This window comes from Myripristis murdjan, chromosome 6, assembly GCF_902150065.1.
Source record: "Myripristis murdjan chromosome 6, fMyrMur1.1, whole genome shotgun sequence".
Classification (NCBI taxonomy): Eukaryota; Metazoa; Chordata; class Actinopteri; order Holocentriformes; family Holocentridae; genus Myripristis; species Myripristis murdjan.
In genome coordinates, this window is record NC_043985.1 from 21,857,762 (window position 1) to 21,876,055 (window position 18,294).

The 18,294-nt window shown below is 41.3% G+C and overlaps 1 protein-coding gene across 1 annotated transcript in view; it reads left to right on the plus strand.

Annotated features, from left to right (window-relative positions):
- The window catches only part of LOC115360248 (voltage-dependent calcium channel subunit alpha-2/delta-1), a 74,819-nt gene that overhangs the window by 18,974 nt on the left and 37,551 nt on the right, over positions 1 to 18,294 (plus strand). Inside the window, 3 exon segments of the mRNA XM_030053007.1 lie at positions 11,958 to 12,017; positions 12,791 to 12,826; positions 13,794 to 13,923. Coding sequence (XP_029908867.1) covers positions 11,958 to 12,017; positions 12,791 to 12,826; positions 13,794 to 13,923 — 226 coding nt within the window.

The following is an 18,294-nucleotide window of genomic DNA, read 5'->3' on the forward strand; positions in this document are numbered from 1 at the left end:
TTACTGTGTCCATCTCAGTGTAGCTCTGTAGAATTTGATAGCCCTTCTCCAGCAGGCCTTAAAGAATAGATCCAAACGAACATTTCACTAGGCCAGTATCCCTTACTTTAAACTAATTTTTGAAACCCAACCATTTTGCTTTAATGCCAGTCAGTGCATTCTAGCAGCTCTACCCTGAGATTTAAGCTTGGTGCTGAGGCAGCTGGAGTGGTGTCTGCAGGGATTGACAGTAGTAATGAGGAGCATCAGGCAGTACTTCACAAGTTAAGTGTCTGATGATGCTGTCCTCAGCAATGTTGTCCTCAGGCATTGACGAAGAGTGTATGCAGCATTTGACATTAACTCACCCTATATATACTAAACAAGTCTTTGGGTGAGCAGGCTCATCCTAATTGAGTGTGAACATTTATGAAAAAAAAAACAGTGAGCTAAGACAAACTAGATAAGTGGTTAAGACAACAGAGCCGCCTGTTAGATGGTGAAGCCTGTGTGCAATAGAACCAAGTGATAGTAGAGAGAGATGCTGTGTGTGCTGTTGTGGTGTGGATGGGAGTTCACACAGTCATGTGACACGCTGACATTGATCACTTCTCATTCTCAGTTGCCTTTGTGTGTCTCATCCTCTCTTACCTCTGTGAATAACCTTAAGGAACACTGATATTGGATTCTTTCTTCTAAGATGTATGGATGGGAGTATAAAGGGACGAATGGGAGATTGGAAAGAGGGACAGATACTTGGACATGTTGGATGCAGTCTGAGGAATGGATACACTGAATGTAACAAGATGGGTGTGATGGATGCAAAGGCCCACTGAGAAAGAAAATAAATAAATAAATAAATAAAATATAACTCAGATTGGAAGGTTTTTTGAGTCTCATGTGGTATTAATACAACTAATATACTTTGAGTTGAATTTTTAAATGGCATCACCCCTCAAAAATTTCTCATAAAAGACTTTATTTTTATATTTATTTTTATTTTATTATTTAGTTAGTTGTTTTTATTATTCCTCCTATGTTTCCATCTATCTTTGCTGACCAGTTTTCCAAGTCAAATGAATGCACTTGGCTCTAAATTTTATTGGACAGAATAAAGGAAAAGACTCTTCAGCTGGGAGTTCCTTTCTTGTTCAATGTCTTTGATTTAAGGTAGGGAGTGACTCTCTTGATGTCAATATAATTGGAGATAGCCTAAGGCTATTTTGAGCCGCTTTCACTTCTCAGTTCTCAACTACTTTCAAACTTTTATCCTCTTTCTATCTTTTTCCTCCTCTTGTTTTCTCTCTCCTTTGCTCTCTCTGTCTCTCTCTCTTTTTCTCTGTTTTTTTCTTTCTCTGTGTTCTCTGACTGGGTGATGGATGACCTTTGAAAGGCTGCAGTTTACCTAGTTACTGGTGTAGGAAAGGTGTGTGTGTGTGTGTGTGTGTGTGTGTGTGTGTGTGTGTGTGTGTGTGTGCATGAGCGCACAATATACATTATTAATGGGTACTTACTGGCACACTGTTGGGGGTAGCTGATTCTTTATCAAAGCATTTACAAAGAATACCAGACCTGATCTCTACAGGATGTACACACGTACACACTAACTTGGACACACATGTTTTTCCCTCAGCATGTAAATCCAGCAAGAGCTAACAGTGGAAGGGATTGAAGGGGAGAGAGAGAAAGGACGACTCTGAAAAACTCAATATTGCCAAAAGTAGTGAAAGTGTCTGAAGTGCCTGAGGCTACATCCAATTACTTTGACGCCCCACCACCCCAGCACCTCCTCCCCCACCACCCCTGCCCTCATCACCACCTTCCTCTCCCTTTGTCTTGCTTTTACTGTAATTAAAACAGTAATTATTGATGCAGATCTGTTAATGCAAAAGGCAGAGTGATAAAACACTGGGGACAAAGACACATGCGCGTGCACATACACACACACACACACACACACACACACACAAACAGTGCAGAGGGACGTGTGTCCTGTAGAGTTTTAGTGGTGCTGGTTGAGGTATTACTCTAGGTGATGTTTCAGACTGGCCCATTAGTCACTGGATAGAGCCCTTCACCTTGGGAGCGGAGAGGAAATTGCACCAACACCCACACTCAAGCACACATACACACCTGATGCAGATTGTTCAAACAAAAGCCAACAAACACACTGGATGTAATGATTGCTGGTTGTTGGTAAAGAGAGAAAGGCAATAGTATGTGCACAAAAGCTGGATGTTTTGTGTGTGTGTGTGTGTGTGTGTGTGTGTGTGTGTGTGTCTGTGTAAGAGCAAATGAAGAGTTATCTCCCAAAATGAGATAGCCACCTTTTGAAAAATGTGACACCTAGACTGACAAAATGATTGCTGCCGTGATATGCAAATACAAGTTGCTGTTGAATAATGTTTGTGCTACTAACTACTAACTGGAAGCCTTTATTTATAAACTAGGAACATTTTATAGGATGTAATTATCTGTGTTTTTAAAACATATGTGGCCCCTTTATTAGGTACACCTGTACAATCCAATACACCTGCTCTGCCATAAAGTTTCCTTTTCTGATGCCTATAATGCTCAGGTTTTCTTTTTGTCACAGTAATAGAGGTGTTCATTCAATTCTATATTTGGCATTGAGGTCATAGTTAGCACTGCTGTTGTACTGGCTGTTTCTACTGTTCTATCTTCTTAATGTAAATAAATAGGGAGGACAAAAAAAATAGAAACAAAGCACCTCAATATAATGTAGTCCAGCACAAGACCTCTGCAAAATACAACCTAAATGATAAACATATAATTAAATGTACACATTCTCCACAATGTCAACAAAAACTGAACATTATAAACTTTGTTAAAAGGTAGAATTTATGGCAGAGCTGTTGCATTGAACTGCATTAGATTGTAACAGTGTACCTAATGTTTTGTTTCATTTTGTTATTTTTCCCAGTTTTGATACATATATTCATCTCTTGCAATGAACATGGACTGCATAGAAACTTCCTTATTTGGTCATTAGTGAACACATTATGAAACATGATATGTGTTTGACTGTTATTCTTGTGATATGAGATATGTGTTTGATTAGGTGACTGTTTAATGCTGTGTGTGTGTGTGTGTGTGTGTGTGTGTGTGTGTGTATGTGTATCTAATAGACTGTGTGTGCCCCAGGTGTTGGGCTGTACTGTTATTGCAATTTCTGATCTGTTGCCTGCTGTCACTATGTTATGTTAATGAGCACAAGATGTGATATGACGTGTGTGTGTGTGTGTGTGTGTGTGTGTGTGTGTGTGTGTGTGTGTGTTTGTCAGTGTAATGCAGTAATGAGCAGAGGCTATGATATGATCAGAGATGCTCTATAGTCCCTAGAGCAGATGTTACTCAACCTCCCATCTCTGCTCTCTGCTGATCATATTAACGGTAGACAAGAAGTGTGTGTGTGTATGTGTGTGTGTGTGTGTGTGTGTGTGACAGAGAGAGAGAGACAGAGAGACACCAGGGCAGATGGGGAATTCTAACTAGACTCATGGTAGGCCAAGGCCGAGTGTTTAATACATCATGAGAAGAAATCCAAACTGTGTTGGAGGATAACAGATGTGATGTGATGCAATCCAAATTTTTTTGTTGTAACATTTTCACTGATGTCAATATGCTGGTTTTTAGATTTCAATAGCTGATTTTACAGACAGTTGTGACCTTTTACTAGTAACAGCCAACAGTAGTAAAATGTGTTACATTTAGCATTTTCCCTATAACAATATGTCAGTGTTACATTAATTGAGATGCATTGGTTTAATTTCTGTAAACAAATGAGACAGAGGTACAGAGACCCTTATCTCACATCATTTGTGTAGCTAATAGAGTTTGATTCTGTCCCAAATTTTCAAGCCCAACCCATTTTCCAATTTTCTGCACAAACCCAACCTGAACCTTGAAAATATCAAATTTTTCCCGTCTCTTAACAAATGTACTTTGAGCCACCATAGCCTATTATAGGATTTAGAATAAGTTATCAGACAGACCACCAGCCTATAGGAAACTGCAGGAAACTGCTGCTCACTGCTCTCTGCCTCTTCCCTCAAATGGTACAAAAAAAAGTCAATATGTGCACCACTCAGCCCAAACCCTACCCGAACCAAGCAACAAAGAAATTAGGCCTGAAGTGAACCGACATAAATGTTCAGCTCCAGTGTTAGTTTCTCAAAGACTACTTGTCTCATGACTCAATTTTTTTCCTGCTGCTTCTACTTCTCCCTCCATTCCCTTGTGTGTGTGTGCGTGTCTGTGCGTGTGTTGCCTTCTCTTTGCTTTACTGAACAAGATAAATGGCCTGTAAGTGATTCTTCCATTGGCCTATAACTCATTCCATCTTCTGAAATTGTGATGAATTCTAAAAGTTTTAGATCCATTTGCACTGGAACAACAACAGCTCCCTCCCTGTTTTGTGCTCTTAGGGATTTAGTGCTGTAAAGCAATACATCAGACATCCAGTGAAATCTGAACCAGTGGCAAATGTAAAATGCAGTATGCAGTCCGATAGAGGCTGCAGATCTTCTTGGTGATTATCTCATTTAATTACAGTAATACTTGTTTACAGGCTCAAAATGAAAATGGTAATGATTTGTTGATTGCCACACATAGCACTTTAACAGCATCAAGACTTTGTCTTTATAATTGACAGTTTGCAACATTTCTTTTAACTGCTCAGTTGCTGTTGCTGTGTCTGACAAACTTTCAAAGATGGAGCCAAATCTGTCGCTTCTTTTAAGTCCTCTCTCGAAACCTATTTTTACTGGAAAGTTTTTAAACAATGTACTGTACATAATGTTCTGTTTTGTTTTATTCCCTTTGGTGGTGCATGGATTCTCTATCTCTTTTTTTTTTTTAGGAGAACTTATGATCAGAGACTCTGATGAAGATGCAGTTAATACCAAAATCCTCATTGTACCTTAAATAAAAGGCTTAATCTGATTGTGTTGCTCCAGTGACCTCCCTTTTTCAGCTGCAGCTTTTTTTTTTTTTTAAACTTTTCTTTTAAACTTTCAAGATGGATGGTACCACAGATGCTACTCTTTGCTTCAGTGGTTCCCTGACAACACATTTTTACCGTCTTAAGATCTTATGAAACATCAAACTGCTGCAACAAAAGCTGTACTCCAGTACTCTCAGTGTGATGCTGGATCACTGTCGTTCTCGCTGTCAGAGCAGCAGTGTCATAAGAAGTAGTGGCCTAGAGGCAGATAATAAGCAAGTGGATCGGCTTGTCTATCATTATTTCATAAATGGCCAGTTGTTACTTTTGAGGATGCCCATGAACCCAATTTCCCCTCGGGGATCAGTAAAGTATCTCTGATTCTGACTCTGTAGGGATCAACATTTACTCCCTGATTTAAATCAGGCGCAAAACTGATTCACTAACAGCTGACATTTAAATGAGCTCCATGGCATTGGCAATTAGCCAATTAGAAATCCAGATTCCTGATTTAAACTGGAGGATTGCAATATGCATGGTGTTCTTGTTATAAGGTATAAAACAAATTAGATCATATTGGTTCTGAATAATCCAATCCAAATGATTAAATATTTTGAGTACTTTCTGTTCGAAGATGGCCCACAATAATTAGATTTTATTTTAAATAATCCTAATGGCGAAGAGGCATTTCATGAAAAAGTCAGAAGTAAAAAATCTCATATCCCTCAAGCCTTGATGTCCTCATCCTCCTCCTCCTCCTCCTACTATTCCTCTTCCTCTGCATCATCATCCTCATCATCGCCCTCTTTGCATTTATCTACCAGTGAATACTGCGGCAGAAACAGTCATGATGCCTTCTCTTGACTGTACAGCAGCTCCACGTGTGCAATTGAGGAAGCGGAACCACACCTTAAAATGTGCATTCTACCACATTTCTGGTTCTGTCGTGGCATTCAGAAGTGTCAGCAGACAGGAGTGTAAGGTGTATGTTTAGTCTCCTCATGAAATGAAATAAAACATCTTGAAATCAGGTAATAATGTAATTAAATCCCTACCTCTAATTAAGGGGGGGGGTGCTTTGTAAAGTCATGTAATGGGAACTGACGTTGGAAACATAAGCCTCAGTAGGCTATTAATAAATAATTTTCATGTGTCATGTAAATTAAAACATGGTTTCACTGGGCGCAACTGCTTTTTCTTTAGTAAATCAGGCGTAAGGAGCTATTGTATCATAATAATTTGAGTTATTCCCTCCATCATTTTTGTGCTTTCTGGCTTGCACACCTTAAAATACATATTCATCAGTTCGAAGGTGCTAAATGATTGTAACCTGATGTCCACCTTCAGTTACACTCACAAAATCAATCTGTGCACCTTTGATGAATCACAACTGTACCTTACTTTTTACACACGCAAAGCCTGTAGCGGCGCCGCAAATCTTCGGAAAATGTCAGGGAGCACACCTTTATTGAACATTGTGTGGTGTGTGTGAGTGTGTATATTGGTTTATGTGACTTTGTAAGTGAGTGAGGGCAAAAGAGTGAGAAGGAGCGAAAGAGACAGGGAGCAGCTGTAGATTTACTGTTCCCATCGGAGGGTTTGGCCTCTGAGAGAGGCCACATGGAGCAGCACTGCTCTCCCCAGGGCTCTTACAGCTGCAAATACCTCCGCTCTCTGTGTCTCTCTACTGCTCTCTCTCCCTTTACCCCATCTTACCTCCTTCTCCCCCATCCCTCCATCCATCCACTGTCTCTCCATGTCGCTCCATTTTTCTTGTTTCCTTTCCTGTGGTGTTTACCTCCTCCCTCTCCGTGCACTCCACATGCACTTTTCCACTCTCTTCCCTTCCCTTTGTGTCTCTCCTGTCTTCCCTCCCCCATCTCCATCTCTCCAGATTTTTCCGCACCTTTCCTTTCTTTCCACTCCTCTTTTCTTATCTCTGTCTCCTATTCCCTCTTCCTTCCTCTATTCTACCTTTCTCTGTCTCTTTCTCCATGTATTTAATACACATCCACACAGGAGGGTGCATTTGACTGTCCTAACTAATGCACTGCCAGATAAAATCTCCATCTTCCTCCTGCTGAACGACCCCCTCTCATCTCCCACCCCTCTCTCTCTTTCTCTCTCTCTTCATCTATTCCCACTGCTCAGCCTCATAAGCTAAGTTTTAATGAGATCTAGGAACACTGTGATCACACTGAGTGGGAGTATTGTTTCTCTCTCTTTGGAGTGTCCTCATAAATCCATCTGCTCGTAATTCATGTCTTTCCTCGCTTCTTCTGTCAGTCTCCTCTCTCCTCCGCTTGCCATACCCACCCTTTCACACCTCCTCCCCTGTACTGCCTCGCTATCCCTTTGAGTTGGGGCTCATTATGGTGAATAGATAACCAGCAGTTGAGCATGTGCACACGTCAGAAAAATAAATAAAAAAAAAAAAGAGGAAGTAAGATAAGAATGGGTGTGCGTAAATGGTCTTTTAGGGTGTTATTACTCTGTTGTGTATTGCTTTGTTGTCTGGGGTTGAAGGCAGTATGCTGTGAATGGGCCATTGATTTCAGGCCTGTGGAGACTTTAGACACACATGTACACATAAGGAAACACACACACACACACACACACACACACACACAGAGTCTGGGAGGCTCTGTGAGGTTTAGCAGAGCCTGTCTCATCTTCCCTTTCTATCCTTTAAGCTGTGCTCTGCTTTCTCACTAAATGCATGGTGGGCTGCTGGGCTGCCCTGGCAGAATGACAGCTAAGACTGGTGAGAGCAGGGCAGAAATAACTCTCTCTGGGGCTAGCAGGTAAGATTCTAATGCCATCCAATACTCAGGCCAGCCTAAACGTTTCTCTGCTCTCAACTGCTGCAGCATAATGATCTCATACATCAGTGCGGGTTGTGGAAGGCACATGAAATGTGAAATACAATATTATGTGCCCTAACTGGCTATTGGTATATTGATGTGCACCACAGTTGTTGCAGTTATCATTAGGTCATTTTTAGGTTTAACATGTACTGTATTTAACCAACTTGGATCAGCAATGCTGGCAGCAGACAGTATTGGATGTTCTAATATATTGCCCCTCCCAATATTAGATATCATGATTCATATTTAATTTCTCCTCTTGCTCTCTCCTTTCATCAAGCTGCAGGCGTAATCGCTGCATCCACAGTTTTAGTGCTTCTAAACTGGTTAGAGATGGTTAACTTTAGGCATGGGTTTGCTCAGGTTAAGGTGAAGGTGTGCATCTGGGCCCGTCGGAAATAATTTTGCTGTTTCAGAGCCAATTTCAGCTCTGTCTAGAATTTCCGGTCCAACACTGTGGTGTTCTCTGCACCTGCAGTTTCATGCATTTCTCTCCTTTTGCTCACTGAACCCCCCCATCCCTTCATCCTATCTTGTCTCTTGTTTCTTTATTTCTCTCCTTCTCTCTATCCTCCTTAGTTTTATCCCCCAGCCTTTTCTCCTCTCTGCATCCCTCCTTCCCCCATTAGGGCTGCAGGGGAGTGGTGGCTCTCACCAGGTTTCCCGTGGTCATCCAGTGACAGAGTGGACTCATTATAGTGTGGAGTTTGCTTATTTATCCTATACCGAGTGAGAGGGAGACTAATGAGCAGTTAGATCAAGCATGCTGTGGGGATTTTGTTGTGCGCTCCCATTAACCAAACGGTTGTAGTGCTAAATTCGTGCCTTTCAACACTGAGAACTGACGATGGCTTTTAATCAACTGGCAGAGCTGGCAACTTGCAGTCAAGCAGTAATGAACTGTTATGCCAGTTTAGAGTGGTTAACTGTCAGTCAGGAAGCCGTCTCATCTAATCAAGGCTCCGTAGTCTGTAGCAAATTTGATCGCAGTGTTGCTTTCTTCTTTGGATAACCTGGTAACCTGTGTGTGCATGTACGAACGCGACATAGAGATATATAGACAAGGAAAAAGAGAGACGTGTAATTAGGTATCTTTCCTAACACACCCCTCCTCTCCCGCCCCATATGTCCCCGAGGGGAGAGAATCCTCGTCAAAGCCCTGTCATGAATTTTTAACAACACCCTCGGTCTGCTCTCTTAGGAGGTATGTGTGTGTACTTGTGAATGTGTGCATATGTGTGTGTGTGAGAGATGGCTATTTAGCCGCAAAATGCACGTTGGATATTGCCATATATTCTTCATTTATGCCACACACAGTACTGTGATGTGTAGAGCTATAACTTAATAGTCGTCATGTATCATGCGTTAATACATTTTACAAGATTAGCAGTGCTGAGGGGAGCGATGATGCACCAAAGGAGGCACATACATACATATCCATAATCAATATCCATATGTTCATGCATGAGCGCATCTGTGTGTATGTGTGGTGTTCCCATCCATTATGCATCTGCGACCCTGAACAGGTTTTGAGCGATGGTCTGGATTAAGTATGTAAGAGTGACCTCCACACCATTAGTTCAATGACGTGACATATTACATGAAGTGACGTTACATTGACATTAACTGACATTAGACATTACCTCAATGACAAGACTTCATGCACTTGGCCTTTTCAGCAGGGATATGAATTGCTCCTCCTGTTTGCCCTCAGGTATCATATTATTACAGTCTTAAATCTTCTCTTGCTGTTTTGGCTCATCACACACTTATGGCATAAAACACGCAGTACCAGCTTTTTGTTCAGGAAGTTGTCGGGTTGTGATTAGCTGCTGGATTGAATAATGAATGAAGAAAAAAAAAAAAGCCTTGTATAGGACCATCCTGTTCCATCTGGGATGTCTATATTTCAGTTTTTTTTATCTCCAACTTCAAAACACAAGATCAGAGGAGATTAGAGAACCGCAGTGACACCATTTGTGAAGGGTTAAATCCTTTTGGTGCAAAGGTGGTGCTAGCACACACACACACACACACACACACACACTTGCATGACCAGCACATGATTTCAAGCAGAATGGAGCCACTGTCCTTGAGTGCCTCAGAAAAAGGGCCTTAGAGTGGTGAACAAGAAGGCTCATATCCGTAGGAATTTTGTGGTTCGGAATCAGATGATTTTCGGTGGGAAAGTTATAATGATGTACTTGATATTTCGAGGTCCTCAGAGGAATCAAGGAATTGTAACAATTTGTTAATGGCTTCCCCTTCCAACGTGATTCTCCAGCCTGAACACTGAACAGGCCTAATGATGGTGGCTAGTCTTAAATGCTTAATGACTCAGATCCCTTTATGATCGCTGTTTTGTGCGTATGTCTGTGTATGTGTGTGTGTGTGTGTGTCTGTGTGTGTGTTTGTGTATGTGTCTGTGTGTGTGACAGAGGGTATATTTAGCTGCTGACAGCCAGTGCAGAGGAGGTGGAGACAGGTCTGGAACAGAGCCCGGGACTTGAGGCCAAAGAGATGGGATTGTTGATCGAGAATGAAACTACTGCAGACAGCATACACACACTCACACACACACACACACACACACACACACACAATATATTTATAATAAAAAAGCACAAAATAATATGTACTACGGACACCCTGTCCAACTATTTCTCATTCACAGATCCAGTACCAGATCTAGTGCTATACATTCCTACATGAACTACCTCACATATCTCATATCACTTCTGCATTTCTATATCATCTCTGATTGCGGATGTACCTCCAAACACACCCCTGCAATGGAGTGAGTATCCTGGAGGCTGCTGTAACCTTGCTGTTGTGAGGGAAGACACTGTCAGACAGCTGGGTTTTTGTTTAATGCTGCCCAGAACAGATCCCTGCCTCAACACGGCTCTCTTTACCCAGACTGTACGGTTAGAGCAGTGCAGAGCCGGACCAGGCCCGACTCAGGTTTGATCTGTGTGGAGCCAGGGATATACACAGCCTTGTAAATTAGTGTTTTTTTCTGTATGTGTGTGTGTGTGTGTTTTTTTCTCAGCATCTCTCTTGTGATATCTTTGTTCTTTTACTCTAAAGCCCTTTCACTCCTTCATATATTTAAGTTTTCATCGGGATTCTCAGTTTTGTCCTCATTTGCTGGAAAAGAAACCAATCAAAAGAAACAAAGAGACAAAAACAAACTGGCAAAAGAACACCTCTACTAGATGTGATATTGAAGCCCTAAATGTAATGCACAGTAGAAGAGCGAAGTGCCAGAGTATCCTGGGCAACACAGATCAGCCATTTCACAGTGTAATGATTGAACACAGGTTTCAGTAATGGGCTTCTACCTCCCAAAAGTGAAATTGTGAAACAATCATTATAGATTTGTGCCTGACCTGTCTGCTCAGTATAGCCATGGTTGCCTGTGCATTTGTATGCAGAGTTTGGTTTGTGTATGCTCTGCTTGTGTTTGGCACTGTGTCTTGCATTGCTTTTGATGTTTTGATGATAAAGTAACTTCCCAGAATCTGACTAATGAAGTATTACGGCTACTACAATTCTGTGCACGTACTGTTATGTTCGTGTGTGTGTATGTGTGTCAGAGAGAAGTGCACAGCGGAGGTGAGGAGATTTAAATTTTATATCAACCTGATATTTAGAAGTCTCTAGCTTGATTGACAGCCTCTCAGATGGTAATCCCTTCCCTCTTGACTTTATTCAGTGATGTGCTGTTCCTTGCACTGCTGACCAAAGGATTCTCTTTCCCTTTTTCTCTTCATCTCTGTCTCTGTCTCTCCCTCTTGCTCTCTCTCTCTCTCTCTCTCTCTCTCTCTCTCTCTCACACACACACACACACACACACACACAGTAACACACTATTCTCTTGTCGTCAGTACAACCTTTTCATTCTGACATTATGACACTCCGTGGTGTGTCCTTTAGCGAGCAGCGCTATAAGACCATGATAGCCTTGTGGTTTGAGCTGTGCAAGTGAGACCATAATTATTTCTCTGTTTCTGGGATGGTCTCCACTGTGCCTTTTAACGTATTCTCTTTTGCTCAGGTTTTCTATAATTAGACTGAAGCTGTGGAGAAGGCGTACCTTGTGTAGTTTCCACTCTAAATCCCTGTCATATTTCTCTCCACAGAAACTGGCCACAGCTGCTGAGAAGTTCCAGATGGAGCATCAGTGGAAAGACGAGTTTGAGGTAACAGACGGAGAGAAACACGTGCACACGCATACACACACACACACACACACACACAAAGAGGTATAGGCATGCATGCACAAATGCATGTACTTCTTTATGCACACACTCATATTTTGTACACACACACATACACACACACAGCCGCAGTTTGGATTTGCAAGCCATGAATTAATTTCAGTGTCTGAAACAGGTTCAGTCTGTTTTGCATCTGTATGCCATTAGCAGTGATTAAGCTCCATTAGAAATAGGGTTATTGCACATTATATGTTAGGGTGCATTATAACTCTCATTCGTTACAGATGGCCTCTGCTTCCTAAGAATCACAGTTGGAGACAATTAAAATATGCAGTAAAGCGGTGGTCAGGAAAAATGCCCATCGCAGAGACAGTTATGGGCATCTTAGCTGTGAATTAGCATATTGCTTTCTCAATGGAAAGGAAATGCATCCCTTGAGTGCTGTAAATAGCTGTAGGCACATAGACACAGATGTAAAGCGGACCACACTGCACACTCAGCTTGGACTATAAACTCATACAGTATTAATTTGATCGGTTTGCACAGTCCATAATCTCCATTCACACAAAAAAGGAAAAATAAATAAATAAATAAATAACCAAGATAGTAACCTGTCAGGAAAATAAAGAATTATCTTGGAACTCTATTAGAAAGTGTGTTGATTAGAGAGCAGATGTTATGCTTCTCTGGGCAAGATCTTAGCACTTAGCATTTGCTGAGCGCTTTTTGTGTCTCTGTGCGCGGCTTGTTTATAGGATGACGACATCGCCTACTACAACGCAAAGGACAATGTGAGTGTGTTTTCTCTTTCCACCCATTTCCTCTCCTTTCATTTGAGCTCTGGCAAACACAGATGTCACACTTAGATGTGGACTAGTAATGAGGTCATGCTACATGGCACCCTTTCTCTCACTTCCACCTTCTCTTTTCAACCCCGCTCCTCCATTTTCCTTCTCCTAGTCACCACATTTATGTCTGCCCCCCCGCCCCGACACCCCCCACACCCATTTCTGTCTTGCCTCAGCCTTTTTCTGCACTCCTTTCTCTATTGCCTCTTCCACAGGCTTTTCTTCCTCTATAGCTTCCTCTCCGTCATCCCTCCTCCCACCCTCTCTCAGGTGAAGAGGTTTCTGCCATGTTTCTCCTCTAATTGACAGATGAGATGTATGAGCTGGCTACACTGTTGCTTTATTAGGAAGCAACTGTTCGCGTGCTCTCTCTCTCTCCCTCCCTCTCCTTCTTTTGCTATTTCTTTCTCCACCTCACTGCCTTGCTCTCTCTCTCCCTCTCTCTACCCCACATTTTTTCCTCCATATCTCATCCTGCCTCTTTTCATATATCTCCCTGTCTGTAGCTCTCTCATTGATGTAAATTGGTGAATGCACGGTAGGAGTTATAAATCTCCACAAGGGGCATAGGCAATCTGAGTGTCTCCTGTTATTCCACCAAAGTGAAAATGATAAGGAAAAAAAAATATATATATATCAGGCATCCAGTTGATGACGCAGTTAGATTTCCTTAGGCAAGGTGGGAGGCCGTAAAAAGTGCAGAAATAAAGGTATCATGTAAGATTTAGTAATGCTGTATTTTGGGCTCCGTGTTTTTGAATAAACCCTTATACAGCACTTACAAGAGGCTGTGTTGTTTTTTTTTTTTGTTTTGTTTTTTCAAACCCATAGTCAGCACTGCAGTTTTGTGTATTGATATGTTTTTTTTTGTTTGTTTGTTTTTATTTTTGTTTTTGTTTTTTTATTCCAGCTGGAAGCAAATGAGACAGATGGGAAAAAGTACAGGATCCGACCAGACTTTAAAGAGGACCCGTTATTTAGACGGCTGACTGATCACAACCACACAGCTGTCCACATACCCACCGACATCTATGATGGCTGTGAGTGCAAACTAAAACACACACACACACACACACACACACACACATTTTTAGACACATACACAGAGGCCAAGACATACATGTAAACCACAAATGTGTAACCATGGATACAACTGACACAAGTCGATATGAAATGCTATTCACAAAATGTGTTCCTAACAAATCTGACTGTGAACAAAGGTTAAAAAAAATGGTACAACCTATTAACATTTGTTTTTACACTCCTCGTGTCCTTTGGCCTAGCAATGTGTCCTTGGGATGTGAATGGACTGCAGTCGCTCTCATGGAAATGGATTGTTGTGGGCAGTCAGCCTTTGTCAGACATAACCAGCAAACATGAGCAAGGCAGGATGAAATAATTTCAGTGCCTCTGAATTGCAGGAATTTTTTAATAGTCCTTTACACATTTAAGGGAAAATCTCCCTTTTCTTCTTTTTTGAGTCATTTAAAAAATATTTTTTTAAATTAAATCAGATTTTGATAGCAGTATTAATTCATGTTTTATTATTATTATTATTATTATTATTATTATTATTATTATTATTATTATTATATTCATTTATACTTATTTGAAAAAGTGATTAAGCTTAGTTCACCATTTTTTTTATTTGTGTGTTTGTTTGTTTTAAAAATGGACACCATTAAATGCATAAATGTGGTGCTGCTATTGGATTGGATTTATTATTTCAAACTATGCTTTCACACACTTAAAAACCACAGAACCAATGATATCGATGACTAAGAAAAGGCTGGTGCTTGTTACATTATCGGTGACTGCACGGCACAGATTTTGAGCTTTTATAAGCAAGTCATGTTGGTGTTAAAACAACAACAGCAACAAAACAGAATATGAATGCTTACACACGTTGAATGTTCATGGCTTTGAAGGTTATGTTGACAAATCTAGATTGAACTGTCAAAGATCACAGGAAAATCATGTGTGCATTCTGTTATAGAGTGGATTTGCCCTTGTCATAAAAGTACGTTTATGATTGTTTCATCATTATGTGGTGACATTTACCTAGAGAGGTTTAGTTTAATTTGATTCTCTCGAGTCTCTCTGACATTAGCCCGGCTCACATAAAATGGCATTGACTTAAGGATGGTCTGTTGAATGGTTTAACCATGACCTGAATTATGCATAGTATTTGAAAAGTTTTCTTTTTTTTTTCTTTTTTTTAAAACATTTTAGGCTTTTAGGTGACACTTTATCGAGAATGAATTTCAATGAAGGCTCCAGTGCCTTGCTCAAGGCCGCTTCAACAGGATACATGGTTCATGCTGGGATTGAACATGAATCCTATTACAGGACAGTTTTTCTAACCACAAGGCTACCCTGCTGGCGCTTTGCTTGTGTTTGTGTATTTATATCTGTGTCTCTATGAGTCGCAGTGTGCGTGTGTGTTAGTGAGTGCGTAATTATATATGCAGTAATTAACGTGCAGTGGGATGTGGTGCGTCAGCAATCACTTCGAGCGATAGGAGGATGGAGTGACTCCTTCAGCATGGCTCTCAGCCTGCTGGGGAACCGTCTGGCCCCAAGGTTACACACTTCACCTTTCCACTGACCCCAGAGAGAGGGCCAGGAAAGGGGATGTGATGGGCAGACACTGATGTCAGCTTCAGTTATGTGCAAAATTGCAAGCCCAGTTTATTACCATGAGTTTGAAGACGCAGTGACTTTGTCATTTATTTTTTTTTCCTAGACAATTCTCTGGCCATAATCTGGGCTAGGTGCCATGACGCCCCCCGCTCCCTCTTTCTCAAGGATGCTGTTTATTGGTAGCCTGTAATGAGTATGCATAGGTATACTACTGGGACATGTCCAGGGCTGAGATGAGAGCAGCTATAGGTGTGTATACGTGTGTGTGTGTGTGTGTGTGTGTGTGTGTGTGTGTGTGTGTGTGTGTGTGTGTGTGTGTGTGTGTGTGTGTGCGTGCGTGCGTGCAAGAGAGAGAGAGAGAGAGAGAGAGAGAGAGAAAGAGAGAGAGAAGTGAGAGCACGTGCCCACATGCCTGCACTCATACATACAGTAGACACATACATACATACATACAGGAGTATGGATTTTGTATGCCTGGAGAAAAAATCAGAAGAAGAAGATTCATATGATATTGAGGTTTCAAGTCTCCAATTTGATCTCAACCCTATAAATGTTCCAGGAATAGCCCATGCTCAGCCGGAGAAAATTGGATTTTCTGGGTAAAGTGGGCGGCAAGTTTATGGAATCACCTTCCATAGGCAGCAGTACGCCGTGTGTGAGACCAGCGTGAGATAGGAAACTGACATTCAGATGACAGAAAGCTTGCAATAACATTTACTAGTCCAATAAGGTAGATTGAGCATTTGACAGAGAAAGAAGGAGAGAGAGACAGGAAGAAAGAGAGCAAGAGACAGGGATAAATTGATGGTTTTTATCCATTAACTCACCCACAGCTTTTCAGGCAGCTAGAAATTCGTATATGCAATATGTATGACATCCCAGGGCTAGACACCCATCATGAAAATTCATTTTGAAAAGTATATACATGATATTGCTTGCCTTCAGGATATTATACTTGCACAGTTTTTCATAGCCAGTGGGTCAAGGCTCAGCAGCAGGTTGGTGCTGAGTCTGTTGTGACAGCTCCATGGCAATGCACCCTTAATAATATCTCACCAGGTTTCTATAAGTTTTGACAGCACCAAAACTGATTTTATGCATGTTCTAAGTGCCACTTGATGTCCTTTGACAGATGTATGCAGCTTTCTCCTACCCAACTTCCTGAAACAGTCCGTAAAACACCTACAACTCATGCAGAATGCTGCAGCCTGCCTCGTCTTTAATCTTTTCAAATTCTCATGTCGACCCCGCTCCTATACTGCCTCCATTGGCAGCTTGTATTTAATTCAAAGTCCTGAGTTTGGTGTACAGAATCTGCACCTCCAGGCAAATGTCCAGCTCTGTACACCACACTGTTCTGTGTGCTCTGCCACTAATAATGCCTTCCCTGCACCAGGCTCACTTCCTAATGGTAGACTGACCTTCCCAAACCAGCCAGAGCAGCAGGGTCAATCCCCGTCTTTTATCATACTCTGACAGATCCTCACGTCATTCTTTCCACTGAATGAGTCCCTCTCTACTCACCGTGCTTTCTGAAAATATCCCTTCTAGCCTGCTCTCTTTATTTTTTTATAACTTTGCCGAGCCATTTGCTCATCATTGTTTATTGGTAACAGGAGCATCGTCAGGATGTTAAGGCCCTGACCTTTGCACTCCTTATTGTTAGCTGCTAGTAATTTTGTAATGCATAAAATAAAACTAATTCCTCTTTTGCATTCATGGTCAGTGGTTCTGGATAAAGCACTGTAAATGAAACTGTGATAATGAACTGCATTTCAGTGAAATTAACACAGAGGTCTTTGTCAGAAATTAGCGTGTCCACAGTTCCCTTGAATAATACTGTAGCTTCAAATGTCCTTGCCTACACCCTGTGTTCATTTTTAGCTCATTTGACGACTGGGAATACCATATATTGAAGACCATAACATTTTACATGATAGCTACTATGTACTCCTGTGTTAGATGGGTGAATAGGATCTTAAATCATTCAGTTTTACCAGTTTAAAAAATATATCTTTCATGTCCAGGGTCAAATTTAAACTGAGGAACATTTGTGAATTGAGGAGCGTTTAAAAAATGAAATAGAGCCTGTTCACTGAAATGTTCCAACATCCTGTTTATTGACATTTTGAGCGTAGAGGATCTTTATCAGGACAAATTTTAGATATGGGTGCCACCCACATTCTGCATCGCGAGTCATCAGAGAATATCACGGGGAGGGGCAGTACATGATAGATTTGTATGTACTGTGTTACTGTCAGTGGTTAAAGAATACTGGTTTAGCAAATATGTGATCAGACACAACCACATGCAAAATTATTTACACTGTCCACTTAAACATATAAATCTGCACTGTATGTATAGGAAGATATAAAATATCTAAAATCAGTGTGGACAAATCTAGCATCTTGCTAGGAAGAGCCCTGAAGTTGTGCATGCCACCAGCTTATCGACTATCAGCTGCCCCATCCAAACAGCAGGTCAGCTGATCAGTGTCGGCTCACTGATTCACTGGCCGCATTCAAACACATCAGCGAGGTGCTCTTCATAACCTGCAGCTCATACTGTGTCCATTATTCCTGCCACTGTTACTGTTGACTGTTATTGCAAACTCCCCCAACAACCCAAACCTCCTCCTGCTACTATCTGTACACAGCAAGTGTGTAAGCAATCTCAGAAATATGTCTGGTTTTATGTTATGGTTTTCATATACGTCTACTATGCCTTGGGAGTTTTTTTATTGCATTGTGCTACCCACAGAATCCCTT